We start from the raw sequence: 22,976 nt of genomic DNA, 5'->3' as shown, positions 1-22,976 counted from the left end.
GAACGTTAAGCTGACTGGTCTGTGATTCCCTGGGCATGTTCTATCTCCTTTCTTAAATTATAGCTATAGCATTTGCTATCCACTAGTCGTCTCATAAATATCATTCTCTAATGAATTATTAAGTGCATCGTAATGCCTCTGATATCTTTTCCATAAATTACTCTGAAATGTGACTAACCTCAACTGGGGCTTTTATCCTGTTAAGCTTGATTAGTTTATTTCAGTTTTTGTTCTAATTGCAGTTACTTCATTTCTTGTCCTCTAATATTATGTGCACTAAAATGGTTTCCCTGATGAACACTGAAGCAAAGGAGTTATTCATTATCGCCTTATTCTGATCATGATTCTGGTTTTTAATTTTATTATAACTCATGTATATTATGTTAGTATAATATATTTACTATTCTCTTGTCCCTGGTGACTGTTCATCGTCCTCATTTGTTTTCTTTTGTCTTGTCCCTGACATTGTGTTTTCCACGTGCTTAGTATATCCTTATATATGTAGAGAAATGCCCTGAGTTTAACAGGTCTTTCTGAAAGATGTACAAGGTGGGAAATGGTGGGGAGAAAATGTCTTCGGTACAGTTGGAAGTGCTGTGCTGAGATTGAAGGTATTCTGACAAAGTAGAGTGAGTAAAGCTTTACTTTTGGTATAATCTCTGCTGTACATGATGTTGATATTTGAACCTGACTTTTTGACCAGTGTAAAATTTGTTAAGAAAATCCAATAACTTGTGTTTACTCCCTTTATAGTTTTTATTGCTCCAGTATTCTAGTGTAAAATAGAAAGGGGGAGACAACATTCTCACCCATTTGGTTCCAACCTTGCAGGCTGTTTTTTTTTGTGCTGAGCTTCCCACTGTCCTTGGAGACGGTTCACAGATGCTATGCATAATTAGTGAAGCGTGCAGGTGAAATCATCCTGAGACATCAGGGTTTTCATAACTCACTTCAATAATGTGCAGATGAGCAACCTCGTATTTTCCTTTTTTTTTGACACTGCTTTGCTTTCACTTGGTTTCTTTCTGACTGTGACCACGATCAGGAACTTGTCATCTTATTGTCATACTTTAAGATTCTATTCTAAACCTTCTGTATGTTTGTCTTTTAGGATCCCCAGGGCCGTCACGTGAAGACCTATGAAGTGTCCTTACGAGAGAAAGAATTTAACAAGGGACCCTGGAAACAAGAAAATGTTGAGGCTGAGGCATCAATGGTTATTGCAGGTTGATATTGTTATTAAAAATAGCAGTTGGGGATGTTCTGCTTTATTTATGCTTTGCATGCTAATGGGTGAAAGAAGTGCAGGTGAGATATTGGTCATCTTCCTCAATTTCATAAGTAGGGTTCGTAGCTGTACAAATATGTCCTGACCAAGTTAACACCACGTATATAAATCAATTGAGTTTGTACTTCTACCTTTTTTGAGACATTTTATGAAAATAGACACTAATTTTGTACTTCAGTTTCAAGATGCAGGCAGTCACCAGATGCCCAAGGCAAATGATCATTCCTTGTTGAATTCTGGTCAAATTACATTGCAAAATGTTCCTTTTGAGTGTGGCTGTACAGCAATTGTGAAGCTATCAACTGATGCTCTGAAGTTACCCCCATTAAGAAACACGAGTAGCTGCACAACGTTTGAAGATACTGTTTGCTGAAATATATAGACTGCCAACAGAAAGGAAGTATTTAAAGGAATTATCGCTTGTGAGCCTAGTTACCCACAAATACCTTAACAAAAATCTTGAAGGTGCTCATGGATTTTCTGGCAGAGGCCACGAAATTGAAATCAGGATCAGCAATCATGGTCAACTCTCACTTTCTCCTTGAGTTACTTACAACACCCTGTTCAGCCAGGTATCAATAAGAGACCCTCGCAGCTGATGTACTTAAATTCACTTCTGATTTGATTCTAATGGCTCAACTACCAGTAGTGCTTTTTTTAGGACAAATAAGATTTTAATCCTGAGGATTGTGAAACTTTGGAACTTTCTGTCCAGACATTCGTGGAGGCAGATAAGTTCTTAGAGGGCAAGGGATTTAAAAGTTACTGGGGTTAGATGGGGGATAGATTCACAAATGAATCTAAAATAAATGGAAATTTGAACTCATCAGCTGAGATGTTATTGAATGATCGAACATGCATGAAACCAGTTGGCATATTTCTCATTTGTGTGTCTGTGAAATATGCTGCATAATTTTCTTTAAAAGTTCATTAGCCTAACTTCTGGTAATTCTTAAATAGTTAAATGAAACTGGACAATATTGAGTAAAAGCTCAAATGGAAAGAATAATTACATTATACTAATAATTGATGTAGATGTGTTTTGCTTTCAGTTCCAGAACCATTTGGAGGAGCACTAATCATAGGCCAAGAGTCCATTACATACCATAATGGTGATAAGTATCTCGCAATTGCCCCACCAGCTATCAAGGTAGGAAAATAAGCATGACTGACACTAATTCCATGTGAAATAGTAGAAAATCTTTAAAACTTTAGATAGTAGTAGGTGGAGATTCCTCGGTCGATTGATCATAGCTTGATTATCGCACCGACTCTCTCTCATTTCCACTTTTTATGCATTTTAGATCTTTAGTTAGCAATCAGACAATGCTAATGTTAGCCCTTACGCCATAAACTTTTTTTTAGTGTCGCAACTTTTGTGACAGAAAATGTCGTTCAGAAGTCAAAGTTTGCAATATCGACAGATTTCCCATAATCTACCTTGATATTTCTTTAAAAATTATCTTATGGGACATAGGCATCACTGGCTGGCCAGCATTAATCCATCTCCTGTTGCCCTTGAGAAGATGGTAGTGAGCTTTCACCTTGAACTGCTGCAATCCATGTGCTTTAGGTAGACCCACAATGCTGCTATATATATTTCCAAGTCAGGATAGTGGGTGACTTGGGGAGCTTGCAGGTGGTGTTCTCGTGTATCTGCTGCTCTTGTCATTTGAGATGGAAGTGGCCGTGGAATTGAAAGGTGCTGTGTTAGAATTTTAGGTGAATCACTGCAGTGCATCTTGTAAATGGTACTTGCTGCTGGTGGAGGGGAAGGATGTTTGTGGATGTGGAGCCCCCAGATCCCTTTGTTCACTTATTAGAGCCATGCGATGAAATATATATTGCCCATCTGTACTCTTATGCCAAAATACTTAACCTCATTTCTCTACATAAAGTTCCATCATCAGTTTGGCTTTATCTGCAAATTTTGAAAATGAGCTCTCTATTTTACTATGCATCGTAGGTATAGTTTAAAAAGGTGGTGTAGCACTGGTACTATCTACTATCCTCACCTCTGGAAAAACCATTATTTGCTGCAAATTGCTGTTTTTTGCCTTGGAGCCATTTTTAAATTCCAGGTTGACATTGACTGTTTCATGAACTTCAGATTTGTCCACCAACTTTCAATATGGTCGTATTTCAAACACTTCCTTAAAAAAAAATCTATATACACCTTATTCATGTCCCTTCTGTTATTTCGATAAAGTATTAGTCTTTTATAAATCTGCTGACTCTCCCTAACATCAGCAATGAAAAGGTGACATTATTATATATCTGGGCTGTTCAGGGTGGAATTATGAAGTATTTCTTTGCGCAAAAGAACATGAAAGTTTAGAATTTCCCCTCAACAAAAACTGAAGACGTGGTCAGCTGAAAATTCCAAAGCTTGAAATGATATTTTTTTGTTCAGCAGGACACGTGAAGAGATATAAAATCAAGGCAGATAAATTAACTTTAGATATGGATCACCTTTGATCCTACCTGCTCTTCAGTTAATTCTAATAAATCAGTCAAACATGATTTCCCTTGTACATGATGATCCTGCCTGATGGTTATGATTTTCTAAATACCCTGCTGTTATTGCCTTTAAAATTGACTCTTTCATTTTCTGTATGATACACAGCAGGCTAACTGGCCTATGGTTGCCTGCTTTCTGGTTCCCTTTCTTAAACAAGTATTTCATTCTCAATTTTCTGATTCACTGGGGCCTTTCCAGAATCTGGGGAATTTTGGAAGATCATGACCACTGACTTTGAGGTCATTTCCTTGGTTGATAACAACATGACAGAAATGTAAAAGGTGACAAAGGTAAGGAGGTACACTTGTTGACAATAGAAACATTTACAGTAGGGACATTCAACTCACTTGCAGTTTCTTTAACAAACGTATTGTATTATTCTTGGAAGGAATTTTTAATTTTGATGTAATCATGGAATGTCAAAACATTTGTCATTAAGGCCTAGGAATGGTAGAAAAGTAGAGAAAGATACAATGAATTTAAATTCAAACAAATTAACTTAACTTGACAAAATATCCTTTCTCACCATTTTTCTTGAATTGAGGTTGGTTCCTTTTGAATTACAGTAGAAATAAATCTGTGAATTATCTAGGAAGAGTATGCAATTTAAGTGTTGGTTGTTACTTTGAATTAGGACTAATTGTCTTTTTGTTTTCTCTTCCTGCCAGCAAAGCACCATTGTTTGCCACAACCGTGTGGATCCCAATGGCTCCCGTTATCTTCTGGGAGATATGGAAGGTCGTCTGTTTATGCTGTTACTGGAGAGGGAAGAACAGATGGATGGAAACATTACTGTCAGAGACCTCCGTGTTGAACTGTTGGGAGAGGTCAGCAATGTAACACTACCCCTTTTAATGATCCTTTGTAGGTGTGTAACTTTGTTTGATACTGAAGCCAAGTATGTTGGGGATTGTCAGACCGTGATCTTGAGTGGCAGAGCAGACTCAGTTGGCTAAATGGCCTATACCATATGGTTTTATTTGATGTTATTTCGCACAGACTTGTACATTTAAAATATGATACTACGCTAAAACAGTGAATAAAATGTCTTATGAAAATATTGAGCATTCATCTGCCAGTATTTGCAGGTGCTAATTTTTCATCATCTCTTTAAGGCAAATCGGTAGAATTTTGTTCATGTGCTATTTATGTGGTATGTTGCATTAAGAGCAATTGTTGTGATACCAGAACTATCGATCCAGATCTTGTGGTGGCTCTAACACTCACATGTAACTCTATGGGTTTCTAATGCTGCTACATGCAAAACCTTGGACATTTCTAGGTTGTGCTCTTATCAGAAGCATTGCATGCAGTAGAATGAATAACTTCATAACGTGCTATACACAGTATATTAATCAAATGGTTTCATGTTAAATCTCACTTGTCCTTCATAGACATCCATTGCAGAATGTTTGACATATTTGGATAATGGAGTTGTATTTGTTGGATCTCGTCTTGGAGACTCTCAACTTGTCAAGGTAGATTATTCCACCATATTAGTTTCTCAGCCTGTCACAGGGTGTATCTGGTATTTAGATATAATTTTATTAATTTGACAAAGCATGCCTTTGGATGAATAACTGTGGCTTCAGTGGATGTTTTGTTGTTGTGAGTTTGTGGTCTTTTCATCTTGTATGAAGAAGGATGATAAAAAGCACTGCTTTCACATACTCCCTGTATCTGGTCCAAAACTAATAAGAGAAAGCCCTAGTGCAAAATTGCTGGTCCACTATCTGGGAGTTGTTTTATATGGAGTGGTGTGAAAGCATAACCTAATCGATATGTTATATTCATGGACATAAAAAGCTGTGCAGGAAATTGGAGTTTGCGGAGTTAATTTTTCTGTATCTAAATTGTCACATATAACGTCATGTTCTCCTGATGGATATTTTGTTACTTCTGACCTCTGTTTTCCCTGTTGAATTCACTGGTTCCTAGGCCTCTTTGACAGAGACATATAAAATGTAGACCTAGGATAATTGACCCTTTGATTTTCACTTCCTCACAAATAGGTTGGTCCTGTGCCTCTGGCATCTGACCATGGGGCCTGCTGAAATTGGGTTATAATTGTGTGGAATCCATGTATTCCTTCCACTAATTTTGATGCTGTAGAATGCTTCACACCTCTTTTCTGGAACAGTGGTTTTAAGGGGCCATGCTGATTTGCAGTAGGTTAAGATAGATTGAGCAGGTTTGTAGAGAACCCATAGTTCTGGACATGTGCGATACTTCAAGTGCAGAAACATATCGGTTTTCTTGAAATTGTACAAAAACCCATTTGTTTCACTTTAACGAGTGTATTTCAAAAGTAGAAATTCAGGATCTTCTTGTGGTTGCTCAGGATAATTTCTGACAATGATGAACGTGCAAATTACAGTGACAAAATACCTTCAGTGAAAAATATTCAGTTTAAATGTTGTCTTTGCAGCTAAATGTGGACAGCAATGAGCAAGGGTCCTATGTTGCTGGCATGGAAACTTTCACCAATTTAGGTCCTATTGTGGATATGTGTGTAGTTGATCTGGAAAGACAAGGACAGGGCCAGGTAAGGCAGACTGTTTTTGTCTACTGTTCTTGTCTACTGTTCTTTACAACTCTAACTACTTTTATTTTAAGCATTTCATCATTTAAGGGAAAGGTGAGCTGATCTGCACGGCATTTGCAAAGAACATGCATTAATGTAAAAATTTACCATTGCTTATTTCTAATGGTAAAGTGTGTTGACAAGCTTTTAAGGCACAGGATGTGGCAGAGTAGATGGTCAGAAACGCCTGAAAGCTGTCCTACATTTTCCTGGGTGCTGTTGTTGGATCATCATAGCTATGGGGTCCAAAGCCACCTTTGTTGTATTAGCTGTTCTCTTTTTAGTGATGTAGGGTTGGTTTTACTTAATTTCTGCGTGAGACTTGATGATGTTAGAACAAAGTTAGCCCTGAGAATATCTTTTGCTTTGCAACTCAGTGTTCTGCTATAATTTATTTTTCCTGCAACTGGAATACTTGTGTACTCTGCTATTACTCAGTGAGGCAGCTGACCTCATCGCTAAAGGGCACATGTGGATCGTGCTGGAGCAGGGTTGTTTGGCAGGTAGGCAGCAACAATTGGAATCATCCCTGGGATAGAGAGGGAGACAGTTGAGTCTTTAAGGAAACAACAAAAGACGACATACTTCTGTGGAAACAAAATTTATTTTCAAGTGGTTGGTTAATCAGCTGAATGTGATTTTAATTATCTGAGAGGAAATCAACCTACATTTCTGATCCATGCATGCATATGTGTGGACATCAGATGAAGACCATATTGGGTTTATGTTTGAGGTAGTTCATGGTTAAATAACTTGCGAACACACTGTCCAGATTCAAATATGAAGTGTGGCCATTATGTGAGATAGAAATGCAGCAAGTGTCCATGGATTGCGCCAGAGCCAAGTGAGGAGGGGGAGAAAAGCATGTTTTAATTTTAAAACACATCACTTTTTACTTAGTAAGTGGAAAAACAAATCTTAGCAACTTCAAATTTGTGTACTGAAACACTCAACATGGTTTAAAAACTCTTGACTGCTGAAGTGACGTTTTATGTGACTGATTGTGATCTTTCTCAATAAAGCTGGTTACTTGTTCAGGAGCATTTAAGGAAGGTTCTCTAAGAATAATTCGGAATGGAATTGGGATCCATGAGCACGCTAGTATTGATCTTCCTGGTATTAAAGGTATGTACTCAGATTATGAACCATCAAATAAAGGCATTTACTTTAACTGTGACTGTTCAAGTTTTGTGAACAGATCGGTGACGCATGATTTTGAGGTGTTTGTTAATTTTGAATTTTTTTTCCTCTTGAAAGAAGGTGCAGATCCTGTTTAGGTTGTGACTTGATGTGCTGTTACATACCTGTGATTACTTGTTAAGATTTGCTTTGCGAACGATTGGCCCGGATCAAGGACATGATCAATGTTACTTTCTGCCACTACCTGAAGTACATTCAGGCCAATCTTTTGGCTCAACTACTGTACCTGCTGTTACCGATGCGTTTTGCAAATTGTATGGATCAAAGTTGAGGGTGCAGTAGTTCGCTTTCACATTTGCTTAAAACAGTTTGCAGGAAGTTCTTCAATTGATTAAATAGAGGGGATCTAGTTAGACAGTTAGCTTTTAATGATTATTTGGGAGCTGATGAAGTAGCATTGTTGAAAAGCAAATTTTCAAAGATTTTGCAATGTGCATTGCCAAAGTTGGGTAATATTCAATGATATATTTCCTGCTATCGGTTGTAAAATTATACATTAATGCTGAGATTCATGCATGAAGATGGATGTTTTTTAAGGTACCAAAGCTTTTCTGCATATATCATGTAGTGATTTATTTGAGAGAAAATTAACAAAAGTGGATTTGTGTCCACCTTTTTAACCAGACTGCATAATTTTTTGAGTTATACTTTCTTGATTCTTGAGCCACAGAGGAAGGGTTGCATTTTTGGAAGTGCTGTTTATCATATTAGATGGTGTTGAAGCTTGGTCTACCTGTTTTTGGTTATTCAGTGGGCACACAAGCTCTAATCATATTGTTTCAGGATGATAAAGGAACAATCTTGGTTTCCAATCCTCCTTCAGCCAGTTGCATCAGCAAACAGCCTAAATTGTGTGCACAGTTAGTGTTCTGTTTGTTATTTGGGAGACGATTTTGACATGCATTGTACAATGCAAGTTTTGCTTCATTTCCTGATTATTCGGTCCTTAGGTCTGTGGCCATTGCGTTCTGATTCCACTCGTGACACTGATGATATGTTGGTCCTTTCATTTGTTGGACAGACTCGGTAAGGAGCTGTTTCATAACTGCTGCGCTTTCTTATTTTGTCCAGTGACTTCTGCTTTCAAATTTTTAACGCACTCAAATACTGTTAAATATGTGACAGTGATTAGTTGAAGTGATTTACCTTGCAAGAATTTTGGAATGGAAAGTACGATATCCAATGTTCCATACTGAAAATGAGACAAATGTTTACTTTTAATTTAGTCTCATTGGTGCTAATCTATTGAATGTAATTGATGGTCACCAGTGGTGCACAAATTTCCAATAGAAATTTAAATGGTAGTAAGTTTTTATTCAATCAGTCAAGCTCCAGTTTATTTTTCAATGTCACTTATGTTTTGTACAAAATCAAAACACTAAGCATGTATTTTGGAAGTTCCTAACAACAAATACGGATAAAAAGTCATTATTCACATCTGTTTCAGAGACTAAATATTGGCTGTAATTCTACAAAGAACTGAAAGGAAACTATTTATTTGGCACGTTTCCTTTTCATCGGTTGTTGTCTTTATTTTGTGGAAAATGCAAGGCTTTATAAGATTGTTGTTTTGGACTGTTTATTTTAATTCAAGGTAAGATGGAGTCATGCAAAATAGAAGATTTTAATTTCTACCCAACATAAACTTTGGATGGCTTGGGGTGGGGGGTGCATGTGTCACTGATGGCAGCAGCATGGCACTATCCAAAAACAATTTGCAAAATGTTCATAGCTAAAACAAAGGCAACAGCAGCAGAACTAACTAGACAGACTTTCAGAGATAATGGGAACTGCAGATGCTGGAGAATCCAAGATAATAAAGTGTGAATCTGGATGAACACAGCAGGCCAAGCAGCATCTCAGGAGCACAAAAGCTGACGTTTCGGGCCTAGACCCTTCATCTGCTTGGCCTGCTGTGTTCATCCAGCTTCACACTTTGTTATCTTAGACAGACTTTCAGCCTCTTTTCATTGTTTGTGAGAGAGAAGTCTCTCAGAAGGATACAAGACTGCAGTTAGAGTAGTCAACTTAGATGAGCATGCTGACTTTAAACTTCCAGGCAGAGTGCAGAAAGAAGGATAGTTTCGGGTTGAAGCAATCAGCTCTATTTTTCTCAAGACTCATGTAGACCTATCTAAAGGCCAGGATAGAGAATTTATTCATGTTCTTGCCAGATGAAGCTGAAACCTGAAATGTCTTTCAACTGTTGGTTAATGTTACAGACCAAGGCGATAGCGAAATGTGAACCAATTGAAATCAGAGTGTGAATTTGGGCTGTGCCATTTTAACCAATGTAGTTCTGTGCAGACCATTGTTGAAATGATGTATGCAACATGGGATTATTAGTTGTTTTATGATCGTAATAAGGCTTATCTTTTTTTAAGATATAATGTTAGTTGCCCTCTGCCCAGTGTTGAGGTTACATTACTTTTAGCCTATTTTGTTAAAAGTCTTAGTGCCTGAAAACATGTAAGCAGTTCCTCCACACAAACGTGTGATTGAGAATTCAACTGTCTGTTTGGAAGTTATCCATCCTTATGGGAACTAAATCAGTTTTTAATAAGTTAAATAGATCTTGTAGTTGCCCTTTTAGTTATCCCTTTTGTCTACATTCTTGTGCACATAGTACACTCTTCATGTGTGGTAAAAAGACAGTTCAGCTATCCTTGGTTGCTGAAAATACATGACTGAAACAGATTAGCTCCTCTTTTGTCCTCCACTTATCTAACTATTTCTGTGGAAGTAATTTCTTGCAACAGAACAAATGGGATTACAACTGTCTGAAAGAGTAATTGGAACCTTGTAGCTAGTGGTGGCTGAGTTAGATCAAATTTTAGTAAAAAATAAGTTGTCCTTACTGGAGTCTTGTATTCGATCTAAATTTGTGAGATCAGTGGTTAAATGTTCTGTTTCACGATCTTGGCATGGCAGTGGGCTCTCCATATGCCTGTCTCAAACCCAAATCACTACCATTCCAATTGCAACTTTGTGATTTGGTATCCTTGTTGAGCTGAAAATGAGCTGCAGTCTATTCTGTAACCTGAGGGTAGTGAGCCAACTGGAAAAAGAAAACAATCAGAAAAATTTGACTATCTTATTGCGCATAAATTTTCACTTTCTGCTCTGTATTGTTACTGTAGTGTGTTGATGCTTAATGGGGAGGAGGTAGAAGAGACTGAAATGCCAGGCTTTGTTGATGACCAACAGACCTTCTATTGTGGAAATGTGGCTCATCAGCAGCTCATTCAGGTGAGTGTGTTTTTGGATATAGTCTTTTGTCAAGAGGGGAAATGTATTTTATCTTGGATTTCTCTTTATCTGTACCCCCATTTTCTAATTTAGCATGGACAGTATCAGGCATCTAAAAGAAGAGTTGGTATGGCAGTACTTGAAGTTCTGTTATTCATGTAACAGGTTGTGTTAATAAGTAGATAAATATAATTAAACATAAATCTGCCATACGGTTTGAAATTCTTGCTATCTTAATTTATGCCCCATAAGCAGGATAAATTTAAACCAGCCAATGACTGCCCAATCGGCCTACTCCCTGTTAGCAACAAAATGAGGGTGCATGTTCAATAATGCTTTCAAGTGTACCTTAGCCACCCAAAATATAGTATGGATAGCTTCATCTTGCTCAACTATAGACCTCATCAAGCTTATTACAAATGTGGACATAGAACAGAATTAGAGAAGTCTGAGTGATTCTATGACATCAAGGCAGCATTTGACCAATGTGTAGCAACAGAGTGCATGAGTAAAGGCATTGGTGATGAGGCAAAACAGAAATTGCTGGAAAGGCTCAGCAGGTGTGGCAGCATCTGTGGAGAGAAATCAGAATTAACGCTTTAGGTTCCAGTAACCCTTTGTCAGATCATCAGGCAAAACCTGATTGGAATCCCACCCAACACAAAGTAAAATGGTTGTGATTCGTTGAAGCCAATCACTACAGGAATTTACCAGTTGCTATCTAAGCCCATTTACTCCAAGACCCTTCATTAATTGCCTCACCTTAATCGTAAGAATTAAAAGTGTACTGTTTGACAATTGTGTAGTGTGACTCCATTTGAAAATCTTCCTGAAGAAGCAGTACTTGAGTGCAACAAGACCTAAACAAGTTGGCTTCCTTTTCATTAGATTGGTTTGTAAGATATTTAATTTTTCTCTTGTTAATCACTACCTCTGCTTGATAACAATGTCCAGTTGGATTCAATAAAATGTTGTTATTTTGGTCCTCTTTAAAACATTAAATTTTGGCACTTTGGCTACATCTAATGTTGGTTGGGTGATTTTGCACACAAGACTGATACGTAAAGTGTCATTGCTAACACCTGAATCAATATCAGTACATCTCTTGTTTAACTCTTGTGTTAGAAAGCAGTAAGTTATAATGCTGAAAACTACATCAGTAGTATTGCCATTAATACTGGAACACTGTTGGGACATTAAACACTTGGAAAGTTGACAATCCTTTGTCATGCAAATATTACTCCACTCCAGTGCTTTGTGACAGAACTTTGCCCTTTGGGCCTTTTCATCATCATCGTCAAAATTTTTTTGTGTTATGAATGGTAGTTTTAGTGAGGTTGAGTAATTGACTTGTATCCCGTGTGTACAGTTCACTGTTTATTTTCAAGATGGAGTTCTAACATTTACTTGAAGTTTTTGCCTTTCAAGTGCTAATAATTGTTAATACTGTGCAGATAACATCTGGTTCGGTGCGACTGGTCAGCCAAGAACCGAAATCGCTGGTTAGTGAGTGGAAAGAACCAAACGGAAAGAATATCAGTGTTGCGTCCTGTAATAACAGTCAGGTTGTGGTAGCAGTAGGCCGTGTATTGTTTTACCTGGAGATTCACCCGAAAGAGCTCAAACAAATCAGGTAATCAACCCATTGCAATGGTGCCCATAGACTTTCTTCTGCTTTGCACACTATCCATCCTGTGACCCATCAATTTAAATTTGCCAGTTAGTGCTGCATTAGGATGGAGGATCGCTTTTATGATATATCCCATACCAAATAAAGAATTCAATTACGTTATATCACCCTTTTACATTGGCTGTAGTAAATCACTTAACAGACAATTTATTTCATACCTTGGATGTGTCTCTTCAACTTGTGATTTTCTGGCCAAGTACATAACTTGGTGTCTAATTTGAAATGGTGCAAACTTGTTCCTTAAATAAATAACTGACAGTAAGTACAGATTATCATTCTCTAATTCTGATCTTAATTTAAATCAGCATTTCAAGTTATAAGCCAGTAACACTGTGTATACAGCCTAATTCCGCGTTGCTTCCACTCCCCAAACTCAATAAACCTCTTCACTTTCAATCCATAACATGATGCTGTGTGGATTGGATTAACTGTAAGCATTCAACTTTTAAGGAAGAAAGTAGAATTTCATTACATGCTTTAATGATAAATAAATGTGAAAGGAAAGTATGAACAAAATGGCACTCATTGCTCTTCCATGGCTAGTGTAGCTCATTTGGGCAAGCTGTGTGCTCTACGTTTTGCTTTGGAATTTTCAATTTAATGTGTTCTCCTGATGACCTTTGTCAGAGAAGGTAAATCTGTGTGGGAGATCAAAGGGACTCTTGAATTTGTCTTGACTCTTGAATTTGTGCGAAAAACCTAAACCAATATAATTTATCTCCATTTTCAAAATAAAAAACTTTGTACTTTTTCTGACTATATGTTGAGTTTAGAGCACTCTGAGAGACAGGTAGTAGAAATTGACCAACTGCCTCTTTAAAATCCCACCTAGCTTTATAGAGATGGAGCATGAGGTTGCTTGCCTGGACATCACTCCGTTGGCTGAGAGTAGTAGTATGTCACCCCTCTGCTCTGTTGGGCTTTGGACAGATATTTCAGCTCGGATCCTCAAGCTACCATCATTCGAAACCCTGCATAAAGAAATGCTTGGTGGAGGTAAGAGATCGGCAGTACAATTTCCAATACAGCTGGGTTGTTCAGCTTTTAATAGTCTTGTGGTCTTAAAGTTATTTGTTTGTTAATCATTACAAGTAGCAATGAATTGTCACATTTTGATACCTCTTACGAAGAAATCAAGGTAAATAAAGTGGCAATATTTAAAACTTTGTTGTCTTTTGAATTAAGAGTACCTAAGTATTTGGCAAAGTTAGTCTTTATGAAACCAGTACTTTAGTTGAGTAGAAACATTTCTTTTAATCGTACATGCTGATTCACTTGCCCAGTTGAGAAGGTTTGGGAAGAGAGACAACATCAAAGCCTCCAGTTCACCATGGGCAAGAAGAATGCCATAAGCAATTTATTACAATGCAGAAAATTAAATGCCCGTTCTTGGGTTTTGCTGAGTGGATAGTGACAATCATCTCATGCTTAGTAGAATTTTTTTCTTGAGGGAACTATATGCAGTCTGTTTATAAAATATGATTGTAATAATAGTGTAATGAATAACCTTGTACATTATCTCTGGATTTTTATTCTTGGATTTCTGCTTTTGAGAAAGGTCAAAATACAACTTTATTATTGATTTGGTCTTTGTACATGCAGAAATATCCTCTCTTTCCATTCCAGAGTACAACTAATGTCTCTACTGTATTGTTCATCCGCTTCCTTTCATTTGTGCACAGTATATTGATGTTACAGCATTGAAATTAGCTAAAATAATAAACGCAGTACAGGATTTGGGAGGGAGGGAGAGTGGTGTGCTAGAACTGTAAGTTGAACTTCATTTTTGGTTTAATATCAAAATGTATATTTTTCTGCCTGATGTAATTATAGGTGATCCTTGTCTGCTGTTGGTTGTCTTTGAAAATGTAATTCCCTCCCTACTTACTTTTTATGCCGTGACCGTTTTTGCAGAGATAATTCCACGTTCCATTTTGATGACAACATTTGAAGGCAGTCATTACTTGCTGTGCGCTTTGGGTGATGGTGCTCTCTTTTACTTTGGACTTGAAATAGAAACAGGTATAGTAATTAATAGGTTTTGTTATATCATAGGTTCCTATTCTTTAACATGGAGTGAAAGTATTGTTCAGAGTGAAGTGTCTATTAGACTTGAAGGATTCATGAGCAAACTTGAAGTGAGTAGGGCGAAGGAATTGTGGTTGCATATACATGACATTGCCTATGGGCTAGATAAGAGGGTGTAATGATAAACTGTTTATTTTAGACTGGGCAAGAATTATTTCCCAAGCTGGAGGTGGTGGTCAGTGGAAGAATTGTTGCTTCTTGTGATATGCATGAATTGCCTGGACTTGGGTATACAGGGCTTAACTTCAGAGATGGTAAACTTATCTTTAATACAGCACTATCTAAACAGTGAGGAAGTTAGAAGTTAAAAAAAGTTGTTGAACTTAACAGCCAGCTCAGAACTTTTGAAATGGAGTGAGAATACTATCCTTGATCCTAAGGGCCTGCCGAAGAAAAGTAACGGGTCTGAAGAGGGCGGAGATAATGATTTTAGGATTTGGGGGAGGTGGTGGGAGAAGCAGAAGTGTGGGACTCATTGGATAACTACCCTAGTGTACAATATATCCTCTGGACACAATGGGCAAAATGGTGCTGTATGACTATGAGGAGTGAAAATTGAAAAAAAACAGCCCAATAAATTGTGCTTGCATGCATATTCAACTTTTGTTTTACGATGCAAAATGTGTCCATTTCAAAGTGAATGGAAAATTTTGGTGTTGGGCTCCTAATGGGACAAAAAAAATGTCAAAGTTTGCATAGAGTACATGTGTCTGTAATTAGCGTTGTAATTGTTTTATCCATTGTCTAACGTCAGTGTTACCATTTTTAATACATGAAACAAATGGTGTGTTATCACCATATATCAAAAAATTCAACTTTTTGTTAGTATATTATATTAGCTCTGAGCGACATTGCAAAATGCCCTAACTTTGCTGTATGGATTAGGTAGGTCTCATGTATAGTTTATTTGTAGCTTTTGAAGTGTTTTAGAATTTTAATTTGCCCATCCCCTTATACCAAATGGCTGACTCCTACTGAATTTCATCACTGCTGCATCAATTTTTGTTACCCTCATTGAATAGTACTGAATGACCCTCATAGATTTGTCAGTTGCTCATTAACTTGGCTCTCGCAGCAAATCTTTGTGTCTCATAATGCTTAAGTCCACCTGCCAGGTAAGACCATTATCATAAATCTGCTGCTTGTCCTGGTTCTCTGCCTAAATACATGCCTAGTGTTTATGATCATTGTTTCAACCATTTTCCAAACACCTCAGTTTTTGTAATGCAGCAGTTACAATATTATCTATCCCACTTCCATGTTAGCAGCCATACTTAACAATATAGGTGAATTTCTTTCCATGTGCATGTTTAAAACCCGATTTTTGCAGTACATCAGGATGCATTTATCTCTATCCCTCTCGTGCTCCGTCCTCCCTCATGTCATTCTTCCTCCTTAACAGCTGGCACCACCACTAGCAGCAACAAAACTCAGAAATCATGTTGGAATCAATGTCACCTGTTTCTCTCTGGACAAATGCTGCCAAACCTGCTAAATTTCTTCAGCAATTTCTGTTTTTTATAATTTGAAGAAATTTCAAAGTGGTCTGTTCCCAGCAGTGACCATCTTCTCCCCGAGTAAGTTTCACATAAACTAGTTTAAAAAAAATGGACTCAGTGCTTAGATGCATAGCGAAATGTTGCACACTGGAAGGTGTCTGGTTTTTCTACTGATCGCTCTTAGCTGAATTGAGTTACCAGGTATAAAAAGTACATTAATAGAAGTTACTGAGAAAGGACTAATGAGGGGGAAAAGGCTGATTTCTGAGCAAGAACAAATTTCCAGGAAAGCTCAGCAGATCTGGCAGAATCTTTGGAGAGAAATTAGAGTTAATGTTTCAGATCCAGTGACCCTCCCTCGGAACAATATCTGATCTCTGCAGAAATCACAGATACCATCAGATTTGACGGCAACCTTTCCGTGACCAAGTACTCTGCTAGCACTGTCTATATTGATTCACCAATGCAGAATGATTGTTTGAATAAGATGCAAAAGAATAAAAGCATCCTTAGGAACTGTACTCGATCATGAACTGAATTCAGCAGAGGAAGGAAAATTTGGAAAAGCAAGAAAAAAAAGTACAGTTTATTTTGGTTATGCATGTTACTGATGGCAATAACCTAATTGTTTTCCCATTGTGTTTTTAAATTAGGTTTGCTGAGTGACCGTAAAAAAGTTACACTGGGGACCCAACCAACAGTCTTAAGAACCTTCAGATCTTTGTCCACCACGAATGTGTTTGCTTGTTCAGACCGCCCCACTGTCATTTACAGCAGCAATCACAAGCTTGTTTTCTCGAATGTTAATCTCAAGGAAGTAAACTACATGTGTCCTCTTAACTCTGAGGGATACCCTGATAGGTTGGTGTTTTTACAGTCTCCAGCGTTTGTAGACTGTAAAAAGATTGATTTCCTTTACTTGCAACAATTTACAAATTCAATCTTTCATCTCCATAAAACATTAGCTGTAACACTTATTGCTGTCTGATCTTGTCTTTTTGTTTTATTCCTGTATCTAACAGCTTGGCCTTGGCCAATAACAGCACTTTAACCATAGGAACTATTGATGAAATTCAGAAACTACATATCCGAACAGTACCCCTGAATGAATCTCCAAAGTAAGTGTACCTCATCTACAATGCTTGTCACCAGAACTATGTACTGAAGCATTCCAAGGTGTTGCCTTTGTGTCTCGTATCAAATATTGTTTATGTATGCGGTTGTGCAGATGTGCTGCAGGTCATAATTGAGAAATCCTGTTTAAGCACTAAACTAGCTTACAATCCAATTGTTCTGTCTTAGAGCGGATCCACTAACTCCGTGCAGAGTACTCAACATCATGAGTAGATTCGGTGTCTCAATTGATGATAAATTGTGTTAATTAAATTATGTATTGAAAATCCCTCAGTTTAATTAAGGGTGAGTGGATAAATCACATTGTCCCAAATCATACAATTTTCATGCCATAGTTTGATATTTTGATTCTTGAACTTTGAAACCAAATTAGATTGGATTTCCAGCATTATACCTTTTTCTTGTTAATTAAACCTTGGATTATGTGTTTGGAGTTTAATAACTGTGGCATATCTTTGTGCACATAGCTTTGGTTTCCCTTTTCTTTGATCGCTCCACAAATTAGTGGGATGATATGTAAAAAATGAACTCAAATATTTGTTGCAATATATCTGTTTCTCTATTTCTTTCTGAGACTCAAAATATTGATGCAATTTAAGCATTTTAGTTGGCAAATGGCTTTTACATGACCTGGTTTCCTCTGGTCATAATAATTAATCACATTCAAGTCAATTTGGGCTGTTGCACAAACAGGCCAAATATTAATTTTGTTGAGGGCCTTTAACATTATACTCTAGAGATCTCTGATCCATGCTTCAATTATGTTGTAACTCTCTACAGATGACAAAACATTGTTCTCTCTCTCTGCCCACACACACCCCTAATGTTACAGGGAATTCTACGGGGTGTTGTTCAGAAGATTTGTCTTAAAAATATAGTCAGGTGCTGTTGGATCAATAACCATTTAGTAAATTTTACTGATGCAGCTAGAGTTGAAAAATAGAAGCCACTAATTAAGCCATAGTATGATTAATACATATTGATACTTTGGTTTCCAACTGAATGTGGGTATGTGACTTTTATTACTCATAGTCAAACTGTTAAGGAAAAATGACACCAACTTGTGTTGTTGGCTACTATCCACTCTAAATACTGAGGCCATAAATTGTTTAGTTGGTAGAAGATCCCGTTGTAATCTTTGTGTTATGATTCACTATGGCACTCGGTTTATTCATTTTTTTAAAACAGTAATGGTGTATCTGTATGGTTTCAATGCATAAATCAGTTACAAAGTGCATTTGAAAGTGACCGTTGTTTTACTTGTGCAATTCATGGGAGGACCAAAGATGACCTTTGGTCATCACCTACTTCAAGATGTTGACTCAGATTTGAAGAGATTTAAAGGCTTTCATGAAGCAGCAAAATGTAGCATCATTTGGTGAGGCCAATACTTTTCTTGAGAAATAAATAGCACAGTGCAAGTGTAGCTAATTGCTGGGCTTCATTTACAATTATTTTTGTGATTCGTGTGTTAATTGTTGTGCTCAGAGTGGTGGTGAGGTCTTTATGCTGTGGAGTAGAATGGAATACTTTCAGTTCAAGACTAAGCATCATGCCTGAGTAATAGAATGGCCTGATAATACTGTACCAAATAAGGAGAACTTTGACACTGACACCTGTGTTTCACTTAGCCATACTTCAGTGTCTAATCTTTTAATTACATTGATTTTTAAAAAAACTGGTTATAGTATTAGTTCTGCTTTATGTATACCGAGCATGGTGGTGGAGGTGTTGTCAGAAAGTATAGTAAAAATAAAATTGACAGAAGATGGGAATCACATTAGGTTGCTCTAGTATATTAACTGAATTTAAGGGATGTTGTAAGCAGAGGTGCTGAAGATGCATTTTAAAAGGCTTGCATTAAAATTTGCTCCACCTAGTTTCTTTGACCTTATTTTGTGTTTTCTCTTTACATTTTGTTTTCTTTTGCAGAAGAATCTGTTACCAAGAGGCATCACAGTGCTTTGGTCTGGTCAGCAGCAGAATAGAAGTGTTGGACCCCAGTGGAGGTACCACTGTCTTGAGACCAAGTGCTAGCACTCAGGTAATATCATGTGTAGAAACACCAATTTTTTTTAAATCTCAAAATCCTAAGCAAAACATATGCATTGAAATACTTAATATAGAGAGATGAATCTGAGTTGAAAGGAGCCAAGGGCAAAGTGATATCATGCTTTTGATTTTGCCAGAGCCTTTTCTGAAGTTAAGTTTGACTAAAATAATCGTGCAGATGGGGTTCCAAAGAAGAGAATCAAAACAGACAAAGGTTACTCAATAAAGCAGGAGTGGAACGCATACAAGCCAATAAAGTTGCAGTGCCAGAAAATTAAATAGAGACAAATTCATGCATTTGTGTTCAGTGGGTTTATTTTCTTTTATTTTTGGAAAAGGGCAATGTGTATTCTAGAACAGTGAGGATTAGGAAGACGGTGGTTTGTGTTTAGTACAGGGCAAGATGTGGGCAGCACAAATTTGATTGATTTAACAGTTTGTGTGAAGATTGGCAGAACATTGGAGGGATCAAGCCATGAGGTTGAAAAGTATTGGCAAAAGTTTCTATGGTAAAGGAAATAACATGGGGTTATGGGACGATATAATGTTATAGAGGTGGAAGTACTTGATATGGCGCGGGTTTGACACAATACTCTGGGACAAAGGAAATGCTGCAATTTGTGTGCATCTGGTTTAGCCAGATGAACACCTAGGAACTATGATGGAAGCAACAATGCTTGGGTGGATTAGTGGTTAGCCTCACAGCACCAGTGTCCTGGGTTTGATTTCACCCTTCAGTAATTGTCTGTGTCGAATTTACGAGTTTCCCCCTATGTCTGCATGGGTTTCCTCCCACAGTGCAAAGATGTGCAGGTTAGGTGGTTTGGCCATAGTGCCCAGGTATGTGTAGGTTAGGTAGATCAGTCTCAGGAAATGCAGGATTACAGGGTATAAGGTTGGGATTGGAGGAGGTGGGTAACAGGACAATGGGTCTGGGTTGGATGCTTTTGGGATGGCTGGTGCAGACTCGATTCTGCATTGTAGGGTTTCTATGATTCTAAGTCCAAAAGTAAGATGCTTTTTGACAAAGGCTGTGATCTTTCCATTGTTTGAACTGTGAAAATTATGTCCCATCCACAAGTCGGTGCCAAAGTGGTAATTGAGCAGCATGACATGATTTAAGGGAGAGATGAAATTTACCTTCAGTCTTTGAACCACTGTTACGAGTTTTGTATTTGCCTATTTATATTGAATTGTATATGCATAAATTTATATTTTTGAGCAAGAGAAAGGACCAAACATGGATTCAAGTGTAGCAAGAAAGAACTACTTCTGGGAGTGTGTTAGCTGTGTTGTGGCAGCCACTAGCTGAACCTAAACATTTTGTCATCATTCTAGACCATTCAGGGATTTTGGTGCAGTGTGAGAATTCAGTACAGAGGGAAGAGGTGCTTTTTTTTGGTTTGTAGTTTGTAAGGTCTTTTTAATGGGATAAATTGGAGACCAGGTCAAAGGCCCAACACAAAACAAGGAATAATGTTATTGTAAAACAGTAAGTTCATTGGTAGTCACTGTTAGTTTGATCATCATTTGTAGGTTACTTTCAGAACGTAAATAGGAGAAATGTTACAGGTTACAAACGAAAAGACCAGTAAGAAATGCTTTAAAAAATGAAGAACTAAGTAAATAAAATAGAATGCATGCCCTGCAATCTGTTCTGGCAGCATGATATGGGAGCTGGTGGATCCAACTGCTGTTCATAGTGACCACATCTGTAGCAAGTAGTTATTTGTGGAACTTTGGCTCAAAGCTTTTGAGCTGGAATCTGAACTTTCAATACTGCTGGACATTTTGGGGATCAGAGTTATCAAGGTGCTGCGTTTCAGGAGGCAGTCACACCCCTTAGATTAACTATCTTGAATTTGGTCAGTAGTCAGGGGCGGGACAACATTACTCTGTGAGGCAGATAGAGGGATCCAGGCGGTAGTACTGCAGGGCTCCGCAGTCCTTGAGCCAGTCTTAACAGTTTGGAGTTCATTGCTCCTCGTGTGGGTGAGTGGATGAACAAATTGACCATAGTTTTGTGGTACAGGGAGCCATTCAGGATAGGGAGAAAAGAGAGACATGGTTGTAATCGGGGAATAGAGACTCTTCTCTGTGGCCATGATCGAAACTCCTGAAAGCTGCGTTTCCTGTCGAGTGCCTGGGTTCAGGATATCTCATCTTGGTAGCAGAGGAATGGGAAGGGAAAGCTCTGTTTGTTTTGCTCCACATAGCTACCAATGATATCGGTAGGACAAGCAAAGAGGTTCTGCTGAGGAAATATAAGCAGCTGGAGGTTAAATTTAAAAAGCAGAACCCAAAATGTTGTAATCTTCAGTTTAGTCACCCATGAGTTAATTGGCACTGGGTCAGTGAGATTTATAAAAAGCACTTTGTGTGTCAAAGATAGATGGAAGAAACTGGCACAAATTTATGGGATGTTGGCACCAGTTCTGGGGAAAGAGAGAACTATGCTAATTAGCTGGGTCCCAGTTGCCCACTTGGGGCCTTTGGGTGACTTGCTACGAAACATGCCTTCAGTGCCTATATTTTTCTTTTCCTTGTTCTGCAGTACATGGGAGTAAGGAAAGTTAACACCAGGTGATGGCTATCTCAGCTTCTATTAAGTGAAGTTACTTTACTTAAATATATACATGTAATGCATCATTGGTCCAAGATCTTTATTTTCCATGTTCCTCCAGGGATATCGCTTGGCAATGGTTACATGATGTACAATGAGTGATCTCGTTCAGGGAACTATGGGATTGGGCCCATGTTCCCAGTTTTGATCTCCTTGTAATTATGTTTCTGTAGTGGCTAGTCCAGGCAAGTTGCCTGAGCAGAGCTGTACATAGAACTTCAAATTAAGTAGTGGCATGCAACCTTAAAGTTAAGGTAAAGAAGATGGTACGATTGCAGGTAGTGATGAGTTGATTCTTGCCAGAAAATTAAAGGAAGGGACAGAATGTCTGAATGTTACATTTGTACCAAGGAGAAATGTAGGGAAATTTGTTAATTAAGCAAACTTTGTGTCTTAATGCATGAAGCATTCGGAATAAGGTAGGTGAACTGACTGTGCAGATCAAACTAAATTAGTGATCTTATAGCCATTACGGAAAAATAACAAGTAGCAAGTCACCCAAAGGCTCCAAGTGGTTGGTAAGCCATAGTCATCCTAGGGGTGTAATGAATACTTGCATTTAAAAGCATTCAGATCTCTGACTATCTGCTGCTATGCCCTGTGTTGCTGCTTCTTTGTTTTGCTTTATTGAACTCTTCTTTGTTCTCTTCTCAGGCCCTTTCTACCAGTGTTAGCTCCAGTAAACTTTTCCCAAGTAGTACTTCACAGCATGAGAGCTCATTTGGGGATGAAGTGGAGGTTCACAATCTACTAATCATAGATCAACATACATTTGAAGGTAAAAGTTACTTCTCAAATAATGTCATCAGTTTTCTGGAGATTCACCAATTTTCACCAAGCGTCTTTCCATCAGCCAACAATAAATACTTCTACCACACCTGTTTTTAAGCTTCATGTTGCTGACAGGAGCATAGATACTGGTGATTACTCTGAATTATTTCTTCATTGGCGATACTGTAACATCTTACAGAACCAGTTATTTCTTGCATTATGTGATCTGGCAGTTGCAAGGAATAAAAAGTATTTTTGGAAAGAGATTGCACACTCC

The 22,976-nt window shown here is 37.8% G+C and overlaps 1 protein-coding gene across 1 annotated transcript in view; it reads left to right on the top strand.

Moving 5' to 3' along the window:
* The window catches only part of ddb1 (damage-specific DNA binding protein 1), an 81,669-nt gene that overhangs the window by 25,403 nt on the left and 33,290 nt on the right, over window positions 1-22,976 (top strand). The window contains exons 5-19 of the mRNA XM_048545251.2: window positions 1,112-1,226; window positions 2,341-2,438; window positions 4,478-4,636; window positions 5,204-5,287; window positions 6,238-6,354; window positions 7,416-7,518; window positions 8,544-8,619; window positions 10,734-10,842; window positions 12,297-12,475; window positions 13,365-13,528; window positions 14,447-14,554; window positions 16,773-16,980; window positions 17,142-17,237; window positions 19,186-19,297; window positions 22,583-22,706. Coding sequence (XP_048401208.1) covers window positions 1,112-1,226; window positions 2,341-2,438; window positions 4,478-4,636; window positions 5,204-5,287; window positions 6,238-6,354; window positions 7,416-7,518; window positions 8,544-8,619; window positions 10,734-10,842; window positions 12,297-12,475; window positions 13,365-13,528; window positions 14,447-14,554; window positions 16,773-16,980; window positions 17,142-17,237; window positions 19,186-19,297; window positions 22,583-22,706 — 1,852 coding nt within the window. The remainder of the gene's footprint in view (window positions 1-1,111; window positions 1,227-2,340; window positions 2,439-4,477; window positions 4,637-5,203; window positions 5,288-6,237; window positions 6,355-7,415; window positions 7,519-8,543; window positions 8,620-10,733; window positions 10,843-12,296; window positions 12,476-13,364; window positions 13,529-14,446; window positions 14,555-16,772; window positions 16,981-17,141; window positions 17,238-19,185; window positions 19,298-22,582; window positions 22,707-22,976) is intronic.

Source organism: Stegostoma tigrinum, chromosome 17, assembly GCF_030684315.1.
Source record: "Stegostoma tigrinum isolate sSteTig4 chromosome 17, sSteTig4.hap1, whole genome shotgun sequence".
Lineage (NCBI taxonomy): Eukaryota > Metazoa > Chordata > Chondrichthyes > Orectolobiformes > Stegostomatidae > Stegostoma > Stegostoma tigrinum.
The sequence above is the reverse complement of the archived record's forward strand: the minus strand, read 5'-3'. Positions and strand labels throughout refer to the sequence as shown.